The 25,545-nt window shown below is 45.6% G+C and overlaps 2 protein-coding genes across 7 annotated transcripts in view; one reads left to right on the forward strand and one right to left on the reverse strand.

Annotated features, from left to right (window-relative positions):
* Nucleotides 1–20,008, forward strand: part of CD99L2 (CD99 molecule like 2) — a 93,825-nt gene extending 73,817 nt beyond the window's left edge. For 2 of the 3 annotated variants that reach the window (XM_075941100.2, XM_075941099.2), the window contains 6 exons: nt 606–647; nt 3,634–3,699; nt 6,698–6,730; nt 6,990–7,109; nt 14,514–14,579; nt 15,293–20,008. In XM_075941100.2, the coding sequence (XP_075797215.2) occupies nt 606–647; nt 3,634–3,699; nt 6,698–6,730; nt 6,990–7,109; nt 14,514–14,579; nt 15,293–15,363 (398 nt within the window). In that variant the 3' untranslated portion in view covers nt 15,364–20,008. The remainder of the gene's footprint in view (nt 1–605; nt 648–3,633; nt 3,700–6,697; nt 6,731–6,989; nt 7,110–14,513; nt 14,580–15,292) is intronic. The other variant, XM_075941101.2, reaches the window with a different exon arrangement.
* MTMR1 (myotubularin related protein 1) overlaps nt 19,037–25,545 on the reverse strand; it is a 65,836-nt gene continuing 59,327 nt past the window's right edge. For all 4 annotated transcript variants that reach the window (XM_075941093.2, XM_075941092.2, XM_075941094.2 and 1 more), the window contains one exon: nt 19,037–24,735. In XM_075941093.2, the coding sequence (XP_075797208.1) occupies nt 24,571–24,735 (165 nt within the window). In that variant the 3' untranslated portion in view covers nt 19,037–24,570. The remainder of the gene's footprint in view (nt 24,736–25,545) is intronic.

A 25,545-nucleotide genomic window follows, 5' to 3' on the forward strand; every position in this document is an offset into this window, starting at 1 on the left:
ACGTACGTGTCCCCTAGTTGTACTTCTCATTATCCCTCTGACTAATAAGCTACTGGCAGTTCTGCTAGGTTCTCCGTACACAATAGCTTAGGGTATATGCTCTTTGGCCTCCTGGTCATTACCAAGACAGAGAAATGTAGAGTGGTCCTAATTCCCAGCCTAGTATGGGCTGGGAGGTCTTTTTCCATTCCCAAAATATTACAGGTGGGAACTCGTTTGTATGGAATTATTTTTCCTTGAGCACAGATCTAGAAAAGACTTGCACAACTTTTGCATGGAATACACTGCTCTACAGCTTGTATAATTAATAATCAGATGTTACATTCGATGTTATTAGCTAGGTGACTTGCAAGTACTTTGCTGTCATGGTTTGTTGAAATCTATTAGACTTGTTCGGGAAAATCTAAAGAGTCAGCGTGTCGGTACCAAGTACCAAAACCTAGCTTCTCTCATAGTAATTTATACCCAATCTTGATGCGTTTTGTTCCAATTTACATTTTGGTCTCCATACAGTTTGCTAGTTTTGTTTTTAATCTAATTGCAAATCCTAAATCCATAAATGCTGTTTTCTGTGATCAGTTAATGAATAAAGAATCCTGTTCCAGGCTCGAAAGGTAAAGGTAACCCTTCAAGAGGTGGAAAAAAGGGTAAGGAGTCCTGTACTGGCTCTTTGCTTTTGTCAATCTTAGCTTTCTGGACCTGCTTTACTAAGCACTGAAAACTTCTTTTATTCTTCTTCTATTTGAAAAATAAATTGGGAATGTAATGGCTTGAATATCCACACTAGTTTTCCTATTAATTGAGGACTCTCTTGATATTTCTCTATTTCAATATTGCATGTATTAAACTTACTTTCTCAGAGATTCTCTCTTAGATACTTGTGCTAGAAATGTGTCCATGCACAGTGCTTCTGCTGGAGATCCTCCAATAATATGTATTTAAAAAAAAAAAGTCAAATGCAGTAGCATCTCCCTTTCAAAAAGACATGAAGCCAGATGTCCTTTTCTAACCCGTATCTTCTCAGTACAACAGAGGGGTGGGACTAGCAGGGAACTGGTTATGCTCTGCCCTGCACATGTGGTTAGAATAGCCATGGGGTTGCTCTAATCTATGTCACTTGACAGTGGTTTCAGCTGAGAACAGCAGCATTCCGTTAGTACTAGAATTGGGAGAGTGAAGCTCCCGCTTGCCAAAATAATGACTCCACCCCTTAGTCCTTAAATAAATGCCTAGAGCCTGTTGTAAGCTGTGGTGTTTTAAATGCTGCCCTTGTACACGCAGTACAGAACTCGTGACCACTTAAAAAGGCCCCATGCTTTTTCCATTAAACATTGTCTCATGATCTCCTTTTAAGCGACAGAGCGCAAACAAGCACGGAAGCTACGGCCTGCTTGAGGGAGAAAAAGGGTTTTTTGAACACTGCTGTGCCTGTGGATTGCAGTTTGGATGCTCAGTATGTGCTTGTAGTTTGCATAGTATGTCCTTAACAATTTGTGGAAACCAGCTGTTTTCCAGTTCCCATCTTGTCCTTGTCAGGCCTGGATTCACCAGGGGGATTTAGGCATTGTCATGCCGAACATTGCAGTGCTTAACTTGTAGGAACCCGGCCACCTAGTGGAAATCACAGCCGGTCTTCCCTGTGAGCTGAGCGCTTGGGCAGCTGTGCAGGAGAGATTTAAATGCCTCCCAGGTGATTAGCAGAGCATCCACAGTGCTCACAGCTGGCAGCATGTGTTTCTACTGGTGGTGCACATAAAATCATTCCTTGGTGCACATGAAAAAATTTATTCCATGCAGATGGAAAAAAATTAGAAGGAAAATTGATCACAACCCCAAATTAAGTACTATTGAAAGAATTCAAAGAAGCCAGCATGCTGAATGGGAGCTGCCTAAGGTAGCCAATAGGAAATGCTGGGGAGACGGCCTAATGTTAAATGCTTAATGCGGGATTCACAGCCATGAACCCTCTCCTGGAGTCAGGCACCTGTCCACCAATGTCTTTTCACACAAACATGATGGCACCTCCCTTGTATTCCATAGTCCAGTGATCTAGCGCACTTCATTTGGGTCCACTGGATTCATGTCTTGTCTCTGTCTGGTTTGGAACAACAGGGATTTAAACGTTAACGTCGCATATCTCCTGGGCGTACTCTCTCTCTCACACACACACACACACACACACACACACACACACACACACACACACACACACACACACACACACACACACACACACACACACACACACACACACACACACACACACACACACACACACACACACACCCACCCACCCCCCGGCTGGATGAGGAAGCCGTTTCAGAGACAAACTTACAACTGATTTTTGAGAGTTTATGCGCCTCTCCTATGAGCACGATGCAGACTGAGTAAACCTGAAAGTGGGTTCCTTATTGCTCCATGGGGAACTTTTTCAATAGGCAATCAGGGGTTGCACAAGCCAGAATGGGGCTTGTGCGTCCGCTCAGGAGAGATTCCAGTGCTATCCAGCTGATTAGCAGAGCACCCACAGCTAAGGTTTTGTATTTCTACTGGTGGTGCACATTCACACATGCATTGATGCACATCACAACATTTATTTCACACAAAGGATGGAAAAAATATGCACGTGGATGGAAAAGATTAGAGGGAAGGTTGGTCCAGAGCCCATTGTGTGCCAGCTGACCTGAGTGCAATGAGGACGATGCCAATTGCTAAATGGAGAACTTCCTGAAGAGACAAGGGTCTGACTTTTCTAGGAGCCGAGCATCGGCCTTGCCCACAAACAGCCGGTGCTCAAGACTTCTGCTAGGGCCTGAATCTAAAGTCCATTAAAATCAGTGCCATTGACGTCAGTAGGCTTTGGATTAGCCCCAAAATAAGGCCCTAGTGCTTAATTTGGATAAAGCCAATGAAAGGCACCAGGGAACAGATAGAGACATTGCTGAACTAATTCTTTTGGCAGACCAGCCTCTCTCTCCTTGCATGCTTTCCTCCCCCCCATGTCTTGTGGTTTCATACTAACCAGTATTAATATTTGCAGTTACTAGTTAAATGAGAAAATCAGCCCGTCTGAATACAGTGACGTACCAAACCCGAACCAGTACTGCATGACCCACCAATAGACCAACGGGCCTCTCTTAATCTGTGCCACTCCCGAACTTGGAGCACAGTAAGATGACAAGATGCTCACACAGATGGGTGCTCCTGTTGAATTCAGGATACTTGCAAGGTTCCATTCAGAAGACAGACTGTATTCAAATTGCATTGTCTGCACAGCTCAAATATGGCACTGAGTGACTAGCTGTGTGGTAGACGGTAGATTGGTAAGCAAGAGATACTCCTTTTTGTATGTCTCAGCAGATCCATCATTCCCAAAGCACCATGTGGGCACTGTCAGGGAAACAACATGACAGTGAGATACCCAATTGCTGATGCTCATCAGCTTCTCACCCTCTCCTACTCCATGTAAATCCAGCAGTGCCACTTGCAACCTTCTGGATGCTTTAGCAGAGAGTTTTCTGCCTGCCAGGGTTAGTAGAGGTCACTGAACAATCTGGTGAAAGGCCTTGAATATGCAACATATAGCAATGTCTGACTTACAGGAAGCCAGCTCATTTTCTTTGGTTGCTTTAGCATTTTCAGATGAGGACCTGGTCGGTGTTTTGGATGATGGGGACTACCATCCTGATAAGAAGAAAGGTAGGTCTTCACACTGTGCTGACCACGTCCACTGTTGTTGGGTTCTACCCCAAGCCAGAGAGCGCATGCTACTGGTTCTGGATCCTTGGCTCCCAGAAGAGCCAGTGTGAAACTAAGAAATGTCCCCCAGGAGAAGAGTATTATGGACATGGGGAAAGGCCCTGGCTAGCTCTGGTGAAGGGGGACATTAGCTGTATCCCAGCAAAGCCGAGGAGAGAGGAACGCAGGGTGTCTGCAGCCTTCATGGCCCCCGAGACCGGGGAAGTTGTAGGAATGCGAAGAGCAGACACCTATGCAGATGAATTTGTTCCCTTATTAGCACTACATCCCATATGGATTGCAGTACAGGAAGAAGAGCAGCTGTTCTGATCACAAAGCATCCTACCCTAAGCTTGTCCACACCTTTCTGGCATGATTCAAGAGTCTCTTTCTTCACATGAATCTCAGAATTACACACTGAGGCCTGGGAGGAGGAGTGTGGTAAGGAACAAACGTAAATTCCACTGGCAGGAGGGAGAAGACTTTTGGACGATTGGTTTCTTTAACTCCAAAACCAGGAGCAATTATTTTATGTTAATGGATAGTAAGCAAGCGTCTAAAAGTTGCATTTTACAAGATAGGGTGGTCGTTACTTGGGATTTTACTGTCAGGACCTGCTCTTGCTCCTATTGAAGTCAACATTCCTTAACGGCAGTGGGCGCTGGGTGAGGACTTACTTCATCAGTTAGGAAGTTCTAGGTTTTGGGCTTCACCTATGGGGAGGAAAGTCCTCTGAGGAATGAGCCAACTCCTAGTGTAGTCAAGGGCATGAGCCCCACTGCATTGGGAACTGGCTCAGGGAATTACCTTTCGTGATTAATATTTTGAAAATACGGACATTTTGCCTCTCATGGCAGAAAAGATAAAAGCTTTCCTTCACTACTGGTTCTTGAGGGTTATGATGAATGCATTAGGCTTCATAGTTATTGAGATCCATAGTATTAATATTCAAAAAATGAACACCCCCAGCCCAATCAGTATTTCCCTGTGCTAAAGACAAGCGGCACTGGAGTAATTAATACTATGCTGACCCACTTCTGTAAATGCAAGTTTTATTTACAGTGCTTTGTTAACTGTAGATTTTGGAGGGAACTGTTTTACTCCTGATCCTCTTTCTCCCAGGAAAGCAGTTTTAAAAAATGTTTCAGGCTAAATAAAGATTCCTTGGCATTATGGAGCTTAGCTGCACATTTTTCTATTGACAATGCAAGTAGGTTGTGTGATTCTGTATAGCTTGTCAGTTATCGTTCCTTTATAGTCAGTGCTCAAAACATTGCTTAGCACAGGAATAGGGTATCGAGAGCTCCTCTGCCATACAGAAAGGGCTACCCACTTAAGACGGCTCCTCTGATAATATGTATGATGTCTTCACAACAAAAGCAAATAGAAAGGAGAGGCAGAGTCATCAAATCCCTGGAACAGATCCCACCTTATGGTGAAAGAATGAATAGGTCTGGCAAGCCAAGTTCTGGTTCTGAATACAGCTTGGGTACTTTTGTACAAAGTGCGTCTTGAATAAAGGTCACTGTATCACAGTTTGTAAAAGATGAAATAAAATAATAAGGAACATCCCCGTTGGGATTCTCTGCTGGAGTGAGTGAGAATTCTCCCCGGGATTCCTTCCTGGGCACTGAGTCTCGTCTCTGCTGTGGCTCTGATTGGAATAAGCGAATGTGAGAGTCGACTCGTTTGGGGCATGAGTGCTTCCTGCTAAAACACAGCTTGTCAAATCTCTGAGCAGCTGTTATGGGCTTAATTCTGCAAGGTGCTGAGCTCCCATTGGAAGCAGTGGGGCTGTAGGGTACTCAGACTTGTAGGACTAGATTCTGCTGAACGCCTCTGTGAGGGTATGTCTACACTACAGAGTATTTTCAGAAAAACGACCGTTATATTCCGTCCACGCTGCAATCGCGTTCTTCCAAAAGAAAATCGAAAGAACAGAGGGGTTTTTCCGACATTGGTAATCCTCATTCTGTGGGGAAGAAGCCCTTTTCTGAAAAAGCTTTTTCAGAAGAAGGTGTGTGTGGACGGGGAAGAGGGAGTTCTTTTGAGAGAAGAGGCCTCCTGGAAAAAGCACAAGTGCCCTGGTGGCCACTCCGTCCATAGTAATCACAGCCGAAATGCGAGAGAGCGTCCATTCAGTGGGGATGCTCTTTCGAAAAAGCAGATCGCTTTTTCGATGCGCTTTTGCAGTTTTTCCGAAAGATCTCTTGTGGCTGCATAGCTGCTGCCAGCTACTGTCAGCCTAATTTCTCTTTCTCGCTCATTCTTGGTCCTCCCCCCGCTTTTCCATTTTGTCTTTCTGTCCCAGTTTCTATTGCCTGCATATTTCGGGGGTTAGACTCCCCGGGAGACAGGGGGACCTTAAAGTGCTGGCCACTAAGGGCAGTCTGCACCACTAAAGTCACCCTAATTCACTTCCGTGTGCAGTTACCATGGTGATTGGATCACTTGTGTGTCTCCACACTTTGCTGCTTGTGTAGGCGGTGTGTCCCCTCACCAGGAGCGCTTGTACTGACAGCCCAGCCCACGTGGGGCATTGGGGGGTGGCTTCTGAAAGCCAGCGACAGTTGGTGTTGTTGCTGCATGGACATCGCTGTGTAGCCGCTCTGTGGAGGTGGAGTGAGTGAGACACATTCGCAGGATCGAAAGTCTATTGTAGACGCTTACGGCGCTCAGTTGGCATAAGCTGTTTGTGACATTGTCGCAGAGCCCGGGGCATTGTCTGTTCCTCACAGCCGGCCACCCCGGAAGCAGGGGAGTTTTCAGCTCTAGGAGGTATTTGCAGTGCTGGTGGGGCTGCAGGGGCAGGCTGGAGGAGTCAGTCAGGGGATGGGGAGCAGAGCTGAGGCTTGGCGTGATGGACAGCATCACCGTTAGTTTGATCCCCCCCCCCCCCCCGACACCAACGAATGCAAATCGTCCGCCTCAGCCCTAACACCCCTCGTCTCTCTTCCAGGTGGCGGCGGCGGCGGCAGTGACTATGATGCAGGTAGGTGGTGATGTTCAGAAGCCCAGCTCTGCTCAGCCCTAGGCCGACCCTGCTACCGCGGCACCTCTGAGTGACAGACGTGTGCGAATACCAGCCCCTGCCAGCCACACATCCCAGACCACAAGTCCTGGCCAACCCTGGAGTCTGCAGAAGAGCCTAGGTGGCCTGGGGGGAGGGAAGAGAACAGCTGGATCCCTGGAATAACTGTTCCAGACCTTGATCTGCGTGGAAGCATGACATGCATCCCTGCGTTTTGTAGGCACCACCGCCGAGACGGGGACAATCGCGGGGATAGCCAGCGCCCTCGCCATGGCGTTGATCGGCGCCGTGACCAGCTACATCTCCTACCAGCAAAAGAAGTTTTGCTTTAGCATACAACGTAAGTGGGTCACGCGTGCCGAGCAGAGCACACCGCCTGCTGGGGAAAGAGGAGGCGAGCCCCTCCGGGCACGGTCCTGAGCACCTCTCCCGAGGGTCCACGCAGGGGGCAGCAACCTCCCCCATGTTGTGCAAGAGGAGTGGGCAGCAGCCCCTGGGGAGCGCCCCCCCAGGGATTTGTGGGGGGGACGACTCCCCCCATGGAATCCTCAGAGAAATGAATCCCCCTTGGGGCTGCAGCAACCATGCTGTGGTACCCACCTCGCAGCTCCAGCCGCATCAGCTCATAGGAGCAGTGCTGCATGGCTGCGTCCCTAGCCGGGGGGGCCCAAATGTTTTCCAGCCGTGGGCTAAGTAGCTGAAAGAGCAAGGATTGCAGGGGAGGGCAACAGGCAGCATGAGAAGGTCTAGGCTGGAAGCAAACCTTTGGTGTGCGTAGTTGGCGGGATACAGCCTGGCCTCCACCACAATCTCTCTGTGGCAGGGCATGAGGAGCTGAGCTGCACCTTGGGAAGTGCAGGAACAAGAAGAAAGTCGGGGGACACCGGACTGGGATTTATTATTGTCTGAAATTAACCCTGTGGGGGCGGGGGAGAGGGAGACGCTTCCCTGCCCCATCAGCCTCCACCTGGCAGAGGAATATTGTCAGGATAAAGTATTCATTGGAACTTGAAAGAACTTGCGGGTGTCAGCTCTGGCCCTTGCAAGGGGCAGCTTTGTTCCGTCTCCCGCAGGAATTCTGGGTCTAAGGGGTTGTTTTTTTTCTTACAACAAACTGTTCAGATCTGCCATTTGATAAGGGGAAAAGCTCCTCCAGCAGCTACCCCCATCTGCAGTGCAGTGAGGGGACTCTGCTGCCCCTTGCCTCTGCACATGGAATTGTTGACTGACAACACACACTCACGCGCACACGCACCATGGACTGAGGAATAAGAAAGAGGAAATATAACTGGAGTTGAAAACTTAGGCCAAGAGAGGAGATACAGCAAGCAGCAGCTGATTCCAAAATGGCTCCTCTATATTCTGTCACATTTAAAGGACTTACCCCAGAAAGGCATGCTGGGAAAAAGTGCCAGCAAGAGGCCTGCAGTGGGGGTCCTACAGGATGTGGCTTTAACAATGTTGCATACTACACAATTACATTTAGTAGCCCCAGGGTCTTCCCCGCCCCAGGCATCTGTCTGTCAAGCTTAGCTGGAAAGATTGCCTTCTAAAATAAAAGATTCCACTGTTCCCATTGGTAAAATAACAAATGCAGCCGTCCTGCCTGTATGAGCGACCCTACAACAACCAAGCAACGAGGAAGGAGCAGATTTAGGGGTTTACAGTTCAGCCACGTCTGTTTTCTGTAAAGCACCTTTGATAGTGAGCACTTCACCGCAGGAGACCCTGAACCTGTTCAGTCACCTGGACAGACTCCTTTGATTGTGCACCTTCGCTAACACGGTGGTAGAGTTGTCATCACAGCAGCGAGGGACACAGTGAGGTGCAGCCGATGGGGGAGGGCAGAGGAGTAAGACGAACTCGGAGATGAGGTTTGGCAAGAAGCTCTTGCTGTCCAGAGGGCAGGTGCTGCATAGCGAATGGCTGTTGTGCCAAGCTCAGCCAGCTTGTGGGGAGGGGCTCGCATTGCACAGGTGGAGGAAGGAGGGGAGACAAGGCTGTTGAGAGCCTGGGGAGGTCCATGGGGGACAGTGAAACACAAAGAGGAGGATTCTGAAAGGGAAGCAGCGGTCACAGGCAGGGCAGGCGAGCTCCGTTGCATGAGAGATGGAGGAATGGGAGCTGGTAAAGGAAGAAGTTGCAGAATCCGTGGCAAGGCAGCTGTTCTCAAACCCTTCCATCATGTGGGTCATGAGAGTGGGCGTCTTATGGACACCTCCGGCCCCTGGTCCACTCTCTCTCCCACTCCCTGGCGTGTAACATCCCTGCGGCAGCCACAGCAGGTGCGTCTGTGTGGGATGTGCAGGGGAAAATGCTGGTTGTAGTTTTCGTAGCTGTCTTTAATGCTGTGTAGCAACTGGACAAAGACGAGCTAATTCAGGGCTGACATTTGAACACCGGTGGTCTGGAAAGCACAGGACGGGATGCTCTGGTGCAGGGTTTCCAAGGAGTTGTTATAAACAGCTAGAAAAGCTAATTTAAAATTAATCACTAAAAATCCCTTGAGCGTCTCCCTCACTATTGGGGCAGAAACTTACACTGAAACGCTGCAATTTTGCTGGCTGCGGCTGCGACAAGCAGGTAAGAGTTTTGGTAAATTAGATCAGCAGGAAAAGTCGAATGAATGTGATAGACTAAAATGCCCTTGTATGTTCCCCCCCATTTAAATGATATTTTGGAAAGAATAAATAATTTAAAAAAAGGCTTTGATAAAAGGGAAGCCGAAAGAAGCAAAGCCCAGAAAGGCAGCAGGAAATTAAAGTTAATTATAAAGGAGGATTAATTTAAGCCATCAGACATGGCATGCTGGGATAATGTCAGGCCTTAGCTGCATTGCATTGCATGACAGAAATCCGAGAGCAGTCAGCAGCCGCAGAACTGGCTTTTTATTGAAAAACATAAATTGTGTTTGGTGTTATCCCAGCAAAACACATGTGGTGGGGGAGGCTGCTGTGTTACGGAATGACCGTGCGCTGGTAGCACAAAGGCACACTTGGCTCTTTCTGTGTCTCTCTCCCAGTCCGTCCAAAGGCGAAGATATAGGGCTCAGTTTGCATTTTGGAGCTCACTTGGGGTGTCTACACAGCACAGTTATTTCGAAATAACAATGCGAGCGCCTACACAGCAATTCTGTTATTTCCAAATAATTCAAAATAACAGACGGCTCATTTTGACTTTTGTAACCTCATTCTGCGAGGAATAACACCTCTTCCGACATAGCTATTTCAAAATAGCTCATCCCCAGAGCCATTCAGCTCGTTATTCTCCAGTGCCTCCTGGCGCTCTAATTCGAGGCAGCACATCCACATTAGGGAAGTCTACCTTGGACTAATTTTGAGGCTTCCCTGTAGTGCAGACATGCTATTTCGAAATAAGCCATTTTGGAAAAAAAATCTGAAATAGCTTATTTTGAAATAAGCGTGCTGGGTAGACGTAACATACCCTTAGACTGAATATTCATGCACTCTTCCCAGTTTTCTCCGTATCCTTTATGCCTCTGGGCATGTCTACACAGGGGAGCTATTTCAAAATGACAAGGCGAGGTCCACACTATCAAGCCTGTTATTTCAAAAGAAAGGGCTCGTTATTTCAATATAGTAACTGCCGCTTCTGAAGAGGAGTAAGCTTATTTTGAAATAGTTACTTTGGGAGTTATTTCAAAATAACTTATTGCAAAATAACCTTGTAGTGTAGACATGGCCTCTCTGTCCTGAAATAGTCATCACCTTGGTATCATGGAGCATCAAGATGACCTAGTGGGGTTCTGACAGGACCTAGTCAAGCAGAACCAAGTCAGTACGTCTGTGCCTGAGCAGTTACAGGGGAGAATGCCAGACGTGCTGGCTACACTTACGGAAAGGAGACTTAAGCGTAAGGCTGGGAATTTCAAAGCAGCCTAAGGGAATTAGGTGCCATACTGCCAGTGGGAGCTGGGCACCCGTCTCCATTAGAAAGTGCCCCTGCATTGTTAGCATCGCCCTCACCATTTGGAGCAAGGCCTTTCTTTTGCCAGCCAGCATGTTGCACTTGTGTACGGCGACTGGGCCTGAAGCAGAGAGAACCGGCAACACCCATTGAAGCAAATAAGGGGAGAGAAAGATGCTCTGCACTTTCAGACTCTCATGTCCCTGCCCCAGCTCCTGTGTGAATTGGTTTTCTAGCGAGTTGCACTAAGAGCAGGAAATACATTACACGCCTGGTCAGAGGGGCTCAGAATGTGTCCCATGCCTTGTGCCTCCCAAGACGCCCTGTCAGTCAGTGGCTGCTACTTGCCAAGTACACCAGGGCATACAGGTTTATTAATTGGCCCAAGGGCAGCCTGCAAGCTCGTGGTAGGTAGATCAAGGAAGAGAAGCGTGCAGGAGGCCTGTTTCCCAAACCTCTGCTGTGAGCAGCAAGCGAATGCCCACTGCTCTCCCACAGGAGCTGTTAGGTGGCTGTTTGGGTGGGTCGTGGCTTTCGCTGTATCTCACCTCACCATTGTGTTACTCGGAAGCCCTCCTGCACCAGCAGAGGAGAAAATTTCGGCTTTGCGGGCAGCTGTTGGGCCCCTTTCCTACAACTTGTATCTCGCACCCTGCCTCCCAACAGCATTAATAGACCCACCCCACAGATGTAACAGGGCCAGCGTGCCTTAGGGGCCTGTCATCATGTGACAAGTAAATCACACAAGTGACCAGCCATGCGGTTTGGCTGTATCTTCCTTAGTGCCAGGCCAGGCAGCAGGGCCCATCTTACGCGTCACTGTAGTGCATTTTGGCCTTCTCATCCCTTCAGCTTTTTAGCCATATGGCCTTTCACCTCCTTTGAACAGGCTGTAGCTTAACAGGTGCAGGGGATAATCATGGGTCTCCTGGTGCATTTGTCCATGCAGCCTGCTCAGTGAGTGAGCAAAGTAAGAGCCCCATTTTGTACATGGAGAATTGAGGCAGAGAGAGATTTGGGCACATGAGTTCAGTGTGCTGCAGGTGCCTTCCCCCTCACATAGAGAGAGCTCATCCTCAAACCCAGCTCCACTTGGACCAGGCCTGCGCCTTTACCATAAAACCACCCAGCCCTCAGCTGGGACAAAAGCCTAACTCAGAGGTACTTGCCAGGCAGCCTCTGACGTCTGCCCTGCACTGGGGCAGAACAGGGCAGTGTGGGCTTGAACCATTAACCCTGCTCTGCCTGTGCCGCCGGGAGTGTTTAACTTGATCGCTAACAGCAGACACGGAAACGGTTTTGTGGAGCCCGTCCCCTGCAGCGATTGCTTTCTGCCTAGATCGCCTGCTGCCTCAAGCTGGTCTTAGCTATTTGATTGGGCCGGGCATGCGGCCTGGGAATAGAAGTAGGCCAATACAGCTTCATCTTCCCCATGCAGTGTCCCACGGGCCCCCAGAATCTGCTTTTCCCAAAATGCCAACGCTCTGTGCTCTGCTGGCCTTGGCTGGCAGGGTTGCTAACCCTGGTGTGGATTGAGCCATTGTTAAACAGTAGCCCGGGCCTGCCGTTCACTTTCAACACAGCTGCTCTTTGCTTTGAAATGCCTCAGGCCAAGTCTACAATGACACACCAGAGAGCGATCGGTGGGCATTGGATATAGCCAGTGGGGCTCGTTAAGCCCCGCTAAATCAAATGCTGAGGGCGGCTCTGGTTGAGGCCAGTCCTCCTCACAGTCGCAAGGAGTAAGGGAGCACTCCCGGTGGCGTCCCAGTGGGAAGCTGGCGCCATGCTCAAGTGGCACTCTGTAAGCCAACCTGATGTGTCTCGTGTAGACCTGGTCTCAGCCACGGCTAGCAGGCCCCGTTGAATTATTTTCCTACGGAGCATCGCAGGGGCGTTAGCCAGTGTCAGTGACATGGGCCATGTTGTACCACAGCGTGACAGGCGTAGATCCCGTTTAAGTGAACAGTGCGGAGTGGCAGCCCCAAGCACCTTGTTTTTACAACACCCCCATTTCCAGCCAGGTGGGCTCCATCAGCCCCCTGCTGCCTTCCGGGAGCAGATGGCTTGCTGGCCTGTGCTGCCTAGTGGCCATACCACTGGCGCGCTGCCACCGCGTACTGGGAGGAAGGCTGGCCAACTTGTCAGCATACCTATGGGTCGCGGGTTCTGCCTACTGTTCAGAAGCAGCATTACAGGCTGCTCCCAGCCTAAGTCAGGCCGTGCCCATGTGGTGCACGGACACAGGCGGCAGCAGGGCGGGTTACACGCCGGGTGCGAGTGCCAGGCGCGGTGCCGTGGGGAGTTCTTTTCCGGAGAGGCGGTGCCCTGTGGTAAGACTCGTGTGTTTGTTGTTCAAAGCTGCAGAGGGGCAAGGTAACGTTGGCCTTGCATTTCCGCCCACTTTGCTTTCCCGCTTAAGCCGTGAAACCCTTGTTCTACTGCCTGTTCCTCTCCCTTCCTTCCTGCCCAGCACTCCCCCAGGGAGCATGTTTGGTGGCGTGTCCTCCATGGCAGCTCTGCTCCCAGTGCAAGCCCCGCAGCGGGACTCACTGTTCAGCTGCAGTGGGGCTGTTGCAGCACTCTTCTGGCCTGTGCCTGCCCTGAGCTTGTGTAGAGCAGAAAAGTAAATCAACTGCCTGAGTGCAACAGATGAGGGGGTGAGGGGAAGGCCCACAAGAGGCCTGACTGAAAGCATAGGCATGCCCCGTGGCCCAGAGATGAGCAGCACGAGGTGGGCGGCTGAGCACTGATAGCAGCTCGCCCCTTGCAAGGGACAAGTACAACGTGTGCAGGTACCCACGTGCGTGCTGAAGACCCAGCCCTGTGCCGCAGAATGACAACGCCTAAGAAAACTCGCTGGTAAACGTTTGGACGCCGGGGGTAGTTCTGTGCTGGTATTTGAAGGGGCTGGGTTAGTGGAGCCCTAAGACACTGCAGGTAGGTGCTGCAGCGCTGATGCCCTCAAGCACTGTGTATAGCGGCAAAGGTTCTGACGGGCCTGGTGGGGGTGGCTGGCGGCCCTGCTCTGTACCGCTAGCCAGTGGAAATCAGGAGATCCTGGGCCAGATGGGTGCAGCTGAACCCAGCTCCACAGACGCCAAGGCCAGTTCAGTGCTTGCGGCCAATGGTCTGTTTATTCGCAACCCTGATTGGCTTCACCCTAGCTCAGCTCCCAGCCTGGCATGAGGTGCTACTAAAAGGAGGAGCTGAATCAGGCCTGCATTTGCCTTACTAATTGCTGCACACTTTGGAGGCTTCTTTTTTTGCATTTAAAGCTCTAACTAGTACACGTTTGGGGACCTCTGTGTGATGTTTTTGCCGCAAACAGGCTTGCTCAAAACTGCTTTTCCCCACACCTCGGTAAGATACCGCTGCATAAGTTAGTATTTGGTGAGAAATAGACTGTATATGGCTGTTGAGAAGGTGCCCTTGCTGTATGGAAACTGTTTAATGATCACACCTTTTTCGTGCAGTTTTATTTAGCTCTCGCCCTGTTAGTGTGGAGGGTGGTCTCATGTAGTTGTTGCATGTCTTTACCTTGCACATAGTCAGAGAAAAGGAATAGTGTTAGAAGTTACACCTTCTGAACAAGGATATATGGTATCTTGCAAAGCCTGTCAATCTTTGCAAGGTACAGTGTTCTCTGATGTTTTCCGATAGTCATCTGTTGTGCCACTAGCCCATTGGAGGCTGGGAAGAGGGCGTTTTTAGTTACGCAGCTGACACACTTCATTACTGACAATTCTGCAAAAGTCTTCATAAAAATCTTCACGGTCTCCTTCCCTATCTGACTCGCTTTATCATCACTTCACAGAGGGGCTTAATGCGGAATATGTGAAAGGAGAAAACACAGAAGCTGTTGTAACTGAAGAGCCTCAAGGTGAGTGGTTTTTTGGCACCCCTGGGTTTTTTTTCACAACTTCTGCTAAACATCAGTACGTGCGTCCCATTGTTAAGTGTCACACGCGGCTTCCAGGCCTGCCTCTCTCGAGTAAGCAAGTCATAGCATTGATGTATCTCAGGGGTGGCCAACCCACGGCTTGCTTAGCCTCCCCCGCAGCTCATGAAGCCACCCCATGCGCCCCTACAAATGGCCCCAGTTCCCTGAACCCGGTGAGCACAGCTGGCGGGAGCCTGAAGGGGAGGCCTTTTTTGGGGGAGGAGGTTCTAGGGGTGCGGCGGCTCAATTCTGGTGCGGCTCTTTGTATTTTTTCCACCACTGTTTCGGCTCTCTTCATATAATGGGTTGGCCACCCTGATATAACTGATGGCATTGCCACTTTTCATACCACAGCCACAGCGGCACTGGCTCACTTACTGCACACACAAAAGAGACTTGTAATCCAGAGGCCTTGGAGCTGGATCTTGCAAAAAACGGGCTGTAATACTTTGCCATAAGACTTGTCAGCAATGGCTCTTAAATTACTTCCTGAAAGGAGGTCATCAGCTGTGTTTTAGAGATGGGAAAACATAGGTGCAGAGATGAAAGGATTTTCCCAAGGCCACTGAGCACCTCCCACCATCATGCCCCACTTGACTAGTATTTTAGGACTTTTAATTCTTTTTTGTATTCTTTTTCCTCTCCCTCCCCAGTTAAATATTCGGTCTTAGAAACACAGTCAGCCGAGCCGCCGCAGCCACCACAAGACAATGCGAAGGTCTAGTGCATGGCCTTGGACTGGAAGAGCGCTAGCAGCAGACACACACAAACCATTTCACATGCTTGTAATTCAGCTTTTAATTTAATTTGGATCCAAGCTATTTAATGTGTATTTAGACTAGACGTGGCTTCTTGTTGATACAAGCTGTAGGGCTAGAATGTCAGTGTCTTTTTTTGTTTTTGTAAAGAGTTGTATGTTTACATGGAATTTAATAATGTAGGATTGATATCAAGTTGTATACAAAACCACAAGAGGTGCTTCAATAGCCTTCCAAGCTACATGTAGGATTTTCACTTGCGGGACAAGCAGCTGGGATAATGTCTTTTTCAAAGAGTGCCAGAGCATGCAGGTGTGAGGATGACAAAGTGCCTGTAAAATAACGCTCCAAAGCAAACCATGCGAGAACCTTTGTAAATCACTTCCAGCCAATTTCTGCCATCAGCTATGAGCCTGCACAGGCCAGTGTCAGCAGTGAAAATTGTGTGTGCAGCCAGCTGATTGTGGATTTTGCTCTTTAGAGTAACAGACATAAGAAGTGCGTGCCTCTGGCTAGGTCCTGGGAGATGACAAATGCCTTTGCTCATTGGAGGCTTTGAGTTGAGGATGCACGTCATGCACGACTTCTACTCACAGGCAAGGGCCTGATTTTGATACCAGATAATGATACCGCTAATTGCAGTCCATGCCCTGTGGGATTTTGGCAGGTAAAGCTGTCATACGTGGCTGCATCTGATACCGGCCCTTGAGCCTTGACTTCCAGCATTTGGCTGTGACAACACAAACGTCTACCTTGTCAGTGAGATTAACTGAAAACTGTGGACATCTGCATGGAACTAGGGACATGTTCAGATTTCAGAGTCGCTTGAATTCAGAGAGAAGTTAAAACTGAGCGAGTTTGGGAAGTGACTTGCATGGGGCCGTGCCTGTAGGTATGTCTATAAGCCTAGGTATGTTTTTGTGTAACTGACTATACATGTTTTGCAGCAGCTGTACAATTCCTTATGCTCTGTTGGTTTTTGACACATGCATTTAAAAGCCTTATAATAGCTTTAAAGGCAGAAATACATTTGTTTTATGAATGTATTTGGATTACAAAACAAAACGTAATAAGCTATTTCCAAAGTTCTCGTGTAACCATTGGCTTCTGTGGAACCGGAGCAGGGAAAATAGACCAGGAATACAGTATTCATACTTGCTTAGGGCTTGTCTTCACTACATTGATGCTGCAGGGACATACACTGACAGGCGATTTAGCACGTCTGTTTAGATGCAATAAATAGGTGGGAGAGCAGCTTCCCTGCCAACCTTACTGTGCGGAAGACACTGGGAGAAGAGCAGCGACGTAGATTAGATAGAACAGGAATGTGGGAGTAATATAGACCAGGGCTCAGATATCCTAGACTTTTTATGAAGGTGGAAGTGTGGTGGTTTGCAGAATTTTGAAGAGCACATAAAGAAACCAACATGCTAGCGAAGCCACAAAGTTGAATTCATGTGACTGTATATTTCCAAACAAACACCGTAGTTTGTTTCTTAGCCGACCATGTGTAGTGTAAAATCATTTTTAGATAAATATTGGAGATCAAGGTTAGCATATGGCCCCGGTACAGCACTAGGAGCCATTTCTTGGGTAGATCAAGTGAACGTAATTCCATATTTCATTGTTGCCGATGAAAGAAAGTGTTCAAGTGGGTATAGATTGTCAATTTTTGTTGCATTTCTGTTACTGCACTGTGACAAGATTCAGAGGGGTAGTTGGGTTAGTCTGTTTCAGCAAAAACTACAAAGAGCCCTGCAGTACCTAAGGGTATATCTACACTAGCTCTCGAGTTCGAACTAGGGTGGCTAATGTAGTCATTCGAACTTGCAAATGAAGCCCAGGATTAAAATATCCCGGGCGCCGCCATTTTTAAATGCCCGGTAGTTCGAACTCCTTGCCCACGGCTACACGCGGCACGGGCCAGGTAGTTCGAACTAAAGCTCCTAATTTGGACTACCATTACTCCTCATTGCAGGAGGAGTAACGGTAGTCCGAATTAGGGGCTTTAGTTCGAACTACCTAGCCCTATCTGCGGGCAGGGAGTTCGAACTACCGGGCATTTAAAAATGGCTGTGCCTGGGAACATGCAAATAAAGCCAGGGATATTTTAATCCCGGGCTTCATTTGCAAGTTCGAATGACTACATTAGCCACCCTAGTTCGAACTAGAGAGTTAGTGTAGACATACCCTTAAAGACTAACACGTTTATTTGGGCATGAGCATTTGTGGGTTTATGCCCAAATAAATGTCTTAGTCTCTAACATGCCATAGGACTCATTATTATTGCACTGTACAGTCACTGTGGCTACTGTCCAGTGGATTGGCATGTTCAAGATTTGCTTACTTTAGCACAGATCACTTAACCCTTGCAGGGAGTGTTGAAAACTAGAACATTTGAGACATGTGAATCACTAACAGATATTGCCATTTTTTATTGCAAAATCATTTAGCTGAGAATACCAGATTTTAGAACTGAGAATACCAGATTTTAGCCCAGAAGCTATTTCTGCCTCCCTCCCCCCAGTCTTTTCTACGATTCTGGTAACCAATTATGCCTTACTTAATGTATAGTTACAATATTAAGAAAAGTACAGATATACTCAGCAGAAATCCTGTTCCAAGTTTACAATAGCATAATGTGGAGTGCAGGAGAAGCAACTACTGAGTGTATTGCATTAAAAAAAAAAAAAAAAGTGAGATTTATCCACAGACTTACCTTCAAAAAGGTTAGTAAATTGGACAGAAAAATCCAAACAAATCTAGGACTATGACAATGTATTAAATATTAAACTAAAGTACAATTACTCTGGTTTTTGTGGCATTTTTTTGTCTCCCCATTCTTCGTCATTTGAGTGTCTGTGCAATCTCAGGAGGGACATACACCTTTTTTTGTCTTCTTGTACGGTATCTAGACTAATTCTTAGTTGTAACTTCTCAGTAGCAGCGCAAGTTGGCTGTGTCTAGACTGGCCAGTTTTTCCGGAAAATCAGCCGCTTTTCCAGAAAAACTTGCCGTCTACTCTGGCCACTTGAATTTCCGCAAAAGCACTGACTTCCTACTGTAAGAAATCAGCGCTTTTTGTGGAAATACTATGCTGCTCCCATTTGGGCAAAAGTCCCTTTTGTGCAAAACTTTTGCGCAAAAGGGCCAGTGTAGACAGCTGAGATTTCTTTTGCGCAAAAAAGCCCCGATCGCGAAAATGGCGATCGGGGCTTTTTTGCACAAAAGCGCGTCTAGATTGGCCATGGACGCTTTTCCACAAAAAGGGCTTTTGCGGAAAAGTGTCTGTGCCAATCTAGACGCTCTTTTCTGAAAATGCTTTTAACGGAAAAACTTTTCAGTTAAAAGCATTTCCGGAAAATCATGCCAGTCTAGATGTAGCTGTTATGTTTTACTCTGTGCTCCAAGGGAATTTGATAGGGCTGTTGCTTCTCTCCTAAAGACCCTCATATTTAGAAATAGGTGACAAAAAAAGAAGCCCTGTATTGAAACTGCGTACATTATATCAGATAGTCCCCTTTAAAGTATCCGGGGGGTGGGGTGCGATAGCTGCAAGTCAAAAGTGGTAGGATACAGGACAAATGACACACAATCCAATGCTAAGTGAAATGAATGAAAGTCGCAGAGGGGTGGCCGTGTTAGTCTGTAACTGGAAAAAAACAAAAAACAATGAATGGGCCTGCAGCATCTTAGAGACTAACAAAAAAGTAGGAGCTTTCATGGGCACAAGCCGCTTCTTCAGATGAATGGAGTAAGGGGTCCAAAGGCACAAATAAATAGCAGAAAAAGAGGAGGGGATGGGGAGGGAAAGGAGGAAAAAATATTTTCAGTTAGCGTGCCTGTGCCTAACGCTACCTGTTTTGTTAGTCTCTAAGGAGCTGAAATTAATTAACTTAGTCCAAAATATAGACAAGCCCCTGCTACAAGCTTTATATACCCCTGTGCTGTGGACATGCACTCAGCCTACCCATATTTTGTAAGTTAGTTGAGATCACTTATAATAACAGAAAAATCAAATCGTTTTCTGTACATACATGAAATAGATCCTTGATAAGAAATCGTCACAAGTCAAAGTTTTAGCTTGTTACTATATTTTAGTGACTTGTGGGGTTTTTTGGTAAAGCTGTAGCTGTCTTTTCAAACCAGAAAATTGTCACATTGTTTTTCACTTGACACTTTTTACTGCACCATCGGAAGGTCTATTAAATAACATTTTCATATAACGCAGTATAATTAGTGACTTATTTGTTGTAGTAAAAGTAGAATTAGTCCATGAAAAGAACCATTTAAAATGAAGAAAAATGCTAAGATCTGAAGTGGAAAGACAGCATTAGTTGCTAAAAATTGCTCTGAGACAAATGTTCAAAAACAGCATGGATGAAATTAGATAGAGTAAACAATTTATTTGAATGAAATCTTCATTTAAAAGCAGGGCATACAGTTTACAAGGCAGAATTGATCTGTACCAAATTTAATTTGTGTATTACACTGTGAAAAAGTGGACTCATTTTGCTAATGTGCATATAAGGATTATAGGGAAAATCGGAATTTGATAGCTGAACTACCATTGGAAAATCATGAATAAAAACAGACTGACTCATACAGTGACATTTGGTATTGTGTGTTTTCTTTGCGTGTGTTTGACAAAGGGTGGAGGAATATTTTTAAATGTATCTGCGTGCACGCGCACACACACACACACACACACACACACACACACACACACACACATAAAAAGCCCTACTAAAGTTACCTCAACTATTTTTAATCACATTAAGAGAAGAGAATTGGCTTGCTGAGAATTTTTCTTGAAAATTTGCAAGTAAGGATATTGCCAAGAATGGAAAAGTTTATAACAGAACTAATAACCTTAACTCTGTCCCATCCCAAACCACTGATCAACTCAGTGTAGCCAATTTGGAATCCAAGGTATGTCTACACTTGCACCCTCTTTCGAGAGACGGATGCAAATGCAGCTGAGTGAAATGGTAAATGAAGCGCCGATTTGAATTTCCTGTGCTTCATTTGCGTAAGTGCGGACCACCGCTATTTCGAAATAAACACTGTGTAGACATGGTTATTTCAGGAGAAAACCCTTCTTCTGAAATAATCCTTGTTCCTCATACAAGGTTTACCGGTTATTTCGGAAGACGGGATTTCTCCCGAAATAACCATGTCTACACAGCATTTGTTATTTCGAAATAGGGCATTTCTAAATAGCGGCAGTACGTGATTATGTAAATGAAGTGCAAGAAATTCAAATCTGCGCTTCATTTACAATTTCACTCAGCTGCATTTGCATCCCTCTTTCGAAAGAGGGTGCAAGTGTAGACCTACCCCCCGAGTTTTCTAGTAATCCAAAGAATTCTGAAATATATTACTCTGGATTTGTTCCTCCGTGGGTGAAATTCCCCTGCAATGGTGATTTATAAACTTAAGATTTTGGCCCCAGATGTTGTGACTCAGCATGTTGCCCATTTTAAAATTGATACTACTTGTTGCTGACTAGTTTTTGAGGTAGAACAGTAAAAATCTCATTCTCCCTGACAAATGCAGGTGATTAGATAAGCAGGAGAATTTTGGTATTTTAGTTTTAAGGTTATGCATATAAAAAATAGAGTGTACCCTTTTCTGCTTTTTAACACTTTTTATACAAAAGTTTGTGAGTACACACATAATTTTCACAGTGTGCCTTACCTGTTCTTCTGGATACCTTTCTAGAATTCAACTGTGGACTGGGAGATTTCTTAGGTCTTATTTTCACCTGGCAGTGTCACTCATTTTGATTAAATATAGCATGCCAAAGTCTAGTTTTATTAAAAAAATTAAGAGTAAACATAAACATGTCTCATATCAGCCTTAATTCCTTGACAAGGGGATAGGGTTTAACAATGGGGAGGAGTGCTCTGGGAACAGTTGGACACAATTATATTTACCAGTTTAGTAAAAATGAAGTGTGGTTTTGGGCTTTGTTTTTTTAAACTGAATTACATTTAACCAATCAGAGGGAAATAGATTTCATTTGAAATGTTGTTCAGCTCTGAAATGTGACTTCTGTGTTTTGTTCCGGCACCTTAAAACAGTTGGTGAGTTTAGGTTTAACTACCAATGCTTCAGACCCAGGCTGGGATCTCTGACACGTTGTCAAATCTGCCTCAGTTTGTACATGCTTCCTTTGTCTGCAGGAGATTTGTCCAGGTAGAACAGAGGACAGATTCTGAACGTCCAGCTACTGGAACATAGTTAACAATTCCACTGAAGATGCATCAGTCAGAACAGAACTTTGCTCCCGCTCACAGAATGGCGTTGCCACTGCTGTTTTTACAGGAGTAAAGAGTAATAATTTTTTCACTGAATAGGATAAGATGCTGAATACTCACAGGGAGCAGAGCTGAGAGATCATTTTACTTCACATTCCAGAGTAAAAAACCAAAAAAGTATCTTTGTCAATATCTATTGAGTGCGCGTCAGTTTTGCTTATTACTCCCCATTATATCAGGATGATCCCTCAGATGCTATTCTTGAAATGACAGGGTCACTTGGGCATGTTGAGACCTGTGGCACGTATAGACTATTTCTAGGGACGAGTGACACTTTTCTGTATAATAATGAATCCATGCATTGTAGCTGAGCATAGAGAGTTTAATAGCTGAAAGTGCTACACTTATTCCAACTATCCCTTTTACAGTTACTGTGGCGCACAATCACTAGTGCTAATAAAGAACAAATTTCAAATTACTTTCTCTAGGTTTCATTTAAAAAACAGCCTGCTCTATTTCAGTAGATGGATAAAATGCCATGCTAAATTTGAAGCACTAAGGAGTTTAATTCACAACTCAACATATTTTGCCTGTATAAAATTCACTGCTGGTATACTTAGTGTTGTTTTTATATAAAAACCATCTTAGTTATCTCTTACGAAAGAGATTTACATTAACAAATATGGCATCTTGGTCCTCAAACTATTCTGCTTCAGGTGTACAGACCCTTATAGAAATATGTTTTACTATCAGAAATAAAAAGGACATGGGAAGGCATAGTGCACTGTGTATAAGACGATACAGAATTTGTATCAACACAGTTCACACTTGCAAAAGAAGCAGTCACCAGTTTGGTGTTAAGCACAACAGCTTTGCGATAGAAGCCGGGAAAGGGACTTTGGCACAGTGACATACAACAATGGCCTCACGGCACAGCCAAGATGATTGTGGTGCCTCCTTGGGACAGATGTTCAGTGCAGATACTCCGGAGAGAAGGGATCCCATGATCAAACAGACTGCTAAAGGATTTAAAGGAGTAGAAGGCGGAAGGTAGAGAGGCTAAGATGCCGATAGCTAGTACAGGAAGGAGTTTACCCCCTGCTCCTGTATTGCCCCTCCTCCCAAATGCATGTGAGGCAGGGGTGCGGATAGCCCAACTGCAGATCGGCTGGGGACCTGATGGGTAAAGGGGGAGGGCTGACAGCAGCCCTTTCCCTACCTCCTGGCTACATGTAAACGAGTATGGCATTACCTATGCTCTACAACTCTATTTGCCGGGTACTCCCAGACATTTAGGAATAAATTGCAGCCTAATTACAGACATCCAGGGTCTCCTGACCTCCATCTAGCTTAGCAGGACAATGGCTATCCACATACAGTAAGAATGACAACTAGTGTACAGAACAAATTAATTCTTAAGAAGCAGGGTTAATTCCTCCTTCTGGCAGCACCTGACTCATACAACTCAAGGCCAGCAAGTGGAGTTACAGTCTCTTCAATGCTCAAAGGAGGAGACTGGGATTCTTGTGAAAGGTTGGTCATGCAGGAAGGAAAAAATAAAGGGAAATTTCAAGCACATTTCACTTCCACGCCTGCTGAGAAAACTACAGAATTGTTTTTAAAAAAACTAGGTGTCACTATGACATGGATCAAATAGTTCTGAAATAAAAATGGAATAAAATGAGAAATAAGATTTTATGTAAAAAATGTGGATAAATGATTGGAAATATTTAGAGAGAAAATGTTGGCATTTAAAAAACAAAAAACAAAAGGCTTTATTACTGCAAGGAAACCAATTAAGATCCTATTTAAAAACATCAAAGTTGTAACAGTTAATATCTTCCAAAACATTTGGAGAGGCAGCATCAATTTTCTGACCCCATAACTGGAAAATGAAGAGTATGCATGTTTAACATCACATACGCATGTACATAAATACATAAAGAATTGGAGAGAGAGAGAGAGAGAGAGAGAGAGTGTGTGTGTGTGTGTGTATATATATATATATATATAACAGGACACATTTAAAATTCGTGGAACTATACAGACTATACAATTTACATAGTTCACTGTTAGTCTAATCCAAACTGTAACCATTTGCTAGAAAACAAGTTACTGAGTACAAGACAGACATGATTAAGTTTGTCTCCTATTCATGAGGGTGAATTGGGACAACAAACAGTCAAAAGATTTATTTAAACTTGTAAAAAAAGGCATTTAAAAAAACTAAAATCCATGCTTCACCAAATATATTACATCATACAAGTACGAGTAGGTGTGTATTAATTGGCAAATCCTGTTTACTTTCATTACCATTCATTCTTAATGGCATATTTACTCAAAGTGTAAAACTGGCTGCACTGGAAAATATTTAATTTAAAATCTGTTTCAAAGTGCATCAATTACTTAAATATGTCCCCAAGAATAATAGCAGTTGCTCTAGATAAAAATAATGTACTGCATTAAATAAAGAGCTTTCATTCAGAAGATCTCTCACAATGTTCTGATTAAGCACAAACATTACATGGCATTTCATTTGGGTTTCTCAACCAGCCTCTGTACCCAAGGCAGCAAAAAGCCTCACACATTATCTGTCTGACAGATGGGTTCCTTTTTAAGATGGTTAAATTGTTGGTTGCTCAAAATAAAGTTAATTTTACAATTGATGATTTAGCGAGGGATGTCAAAACACATACAGGAACTGCCAACTTCAGAAAATATCATCACAACTATTGAAGCTCTTTTTGGCCTCATCATAACAGAAACAGACACAAAAGAATAAGGCATGTAGATTCATAGCAATTATGTCACTCACAATCCTTGGGAGACAGGAAAAATATTCCACCAGTCTCTAGGCAGATAAATGCAGATCACCTGACATGAACAGTTTTACATGGCTTTTGCTGCACATCAGACAGAAGTGCGCACTGGTGTGGCTGAGTGAGAAGGAGAGGACCCTCTATCCGATGATGAAGAAATGGATCGTGTAGCAGCTTCACGCTGCAAATCCTCCACTTTCTTCTGGAGCTCAGCTCTGATGGCAAGTAGTTCCTTCAGATTCTGATGAATTGGCATCTGGGGGTGTAACAAGAGAAGTATTTGTATTATAATAATTAGTCAACTTCTCCATTATTAATACACCTGCTATTTTCTTCTGTTGTGACATGAGAAACCCCAAGCTTCTAGTGAATTTCATTACATCTCAATATTTGGAGTGATTATTTCCTTATTAACATTTTCAAATAATTCATTCTAGTCAGCTTCCTCATCTCCTTAGTCAAACATGACTAAGTTGGTAGGGGCCCTATTTAGGAGGCTGTACAAACGTATTAAAGAGATGCCCAAAGACAAGAGTATGGGGGAAGGAAAAGCCATAAAGTTGTCCCATGCTACTTTGCACAGAAAAGTGACTGGATGCAGTTTTGTGCAATCTGAGAAGGTCCTGACTTTTTCAGGGCTTCCAAAATTCAGGGAAGTTGATCACAAAGTCTTCTCTTGACTTTTCTAACTTAGTGCTTTCCATGGCTCCATTCAAAACTGGATCCTTTGTAAATGGAACATATTTCTATGGTTTTGTACAGTGCGTATATAAGCATTCTAGCCCCCTCAGCCTGGGGTTCACGATCAGTCATTGCCACAGAAGTAGAAAAATGGCTTTTGCCTGCATAGGCCTCCCAGATGAATGCACTGATGCACCTTTGGCAGAAGCAGGTTTGGGAGTGGTGTCTTTTGCTCTTTCTGTGGCCTCTGAAGAAGCCCTGGAAACATCATCACTGTTTCTTGTCTATCCGAAGCCGGGCACAAGGAACACTCCATGAATCCCTTTCCCCTCCCCCACATATCTGCTGTCCTGGACAAAGCTCACGGTGATCCTCCAAAGTGCAA

The sequence above is a fragment of the Pelodiscus sinensis genome, chromosome 13 (genome assembly GCF_052426305.1).
Source record: "Pelodiscus sinensis isolate ZL-2025 chromosome 13, ASM5242630v1, whole genome shotgun sequence".
Lineage (NCBI taxonomy): Eukaryota > Metazoa > Chordata > Testudines > Trionychidae > Pelodiscus > Pelodiscus sinensis.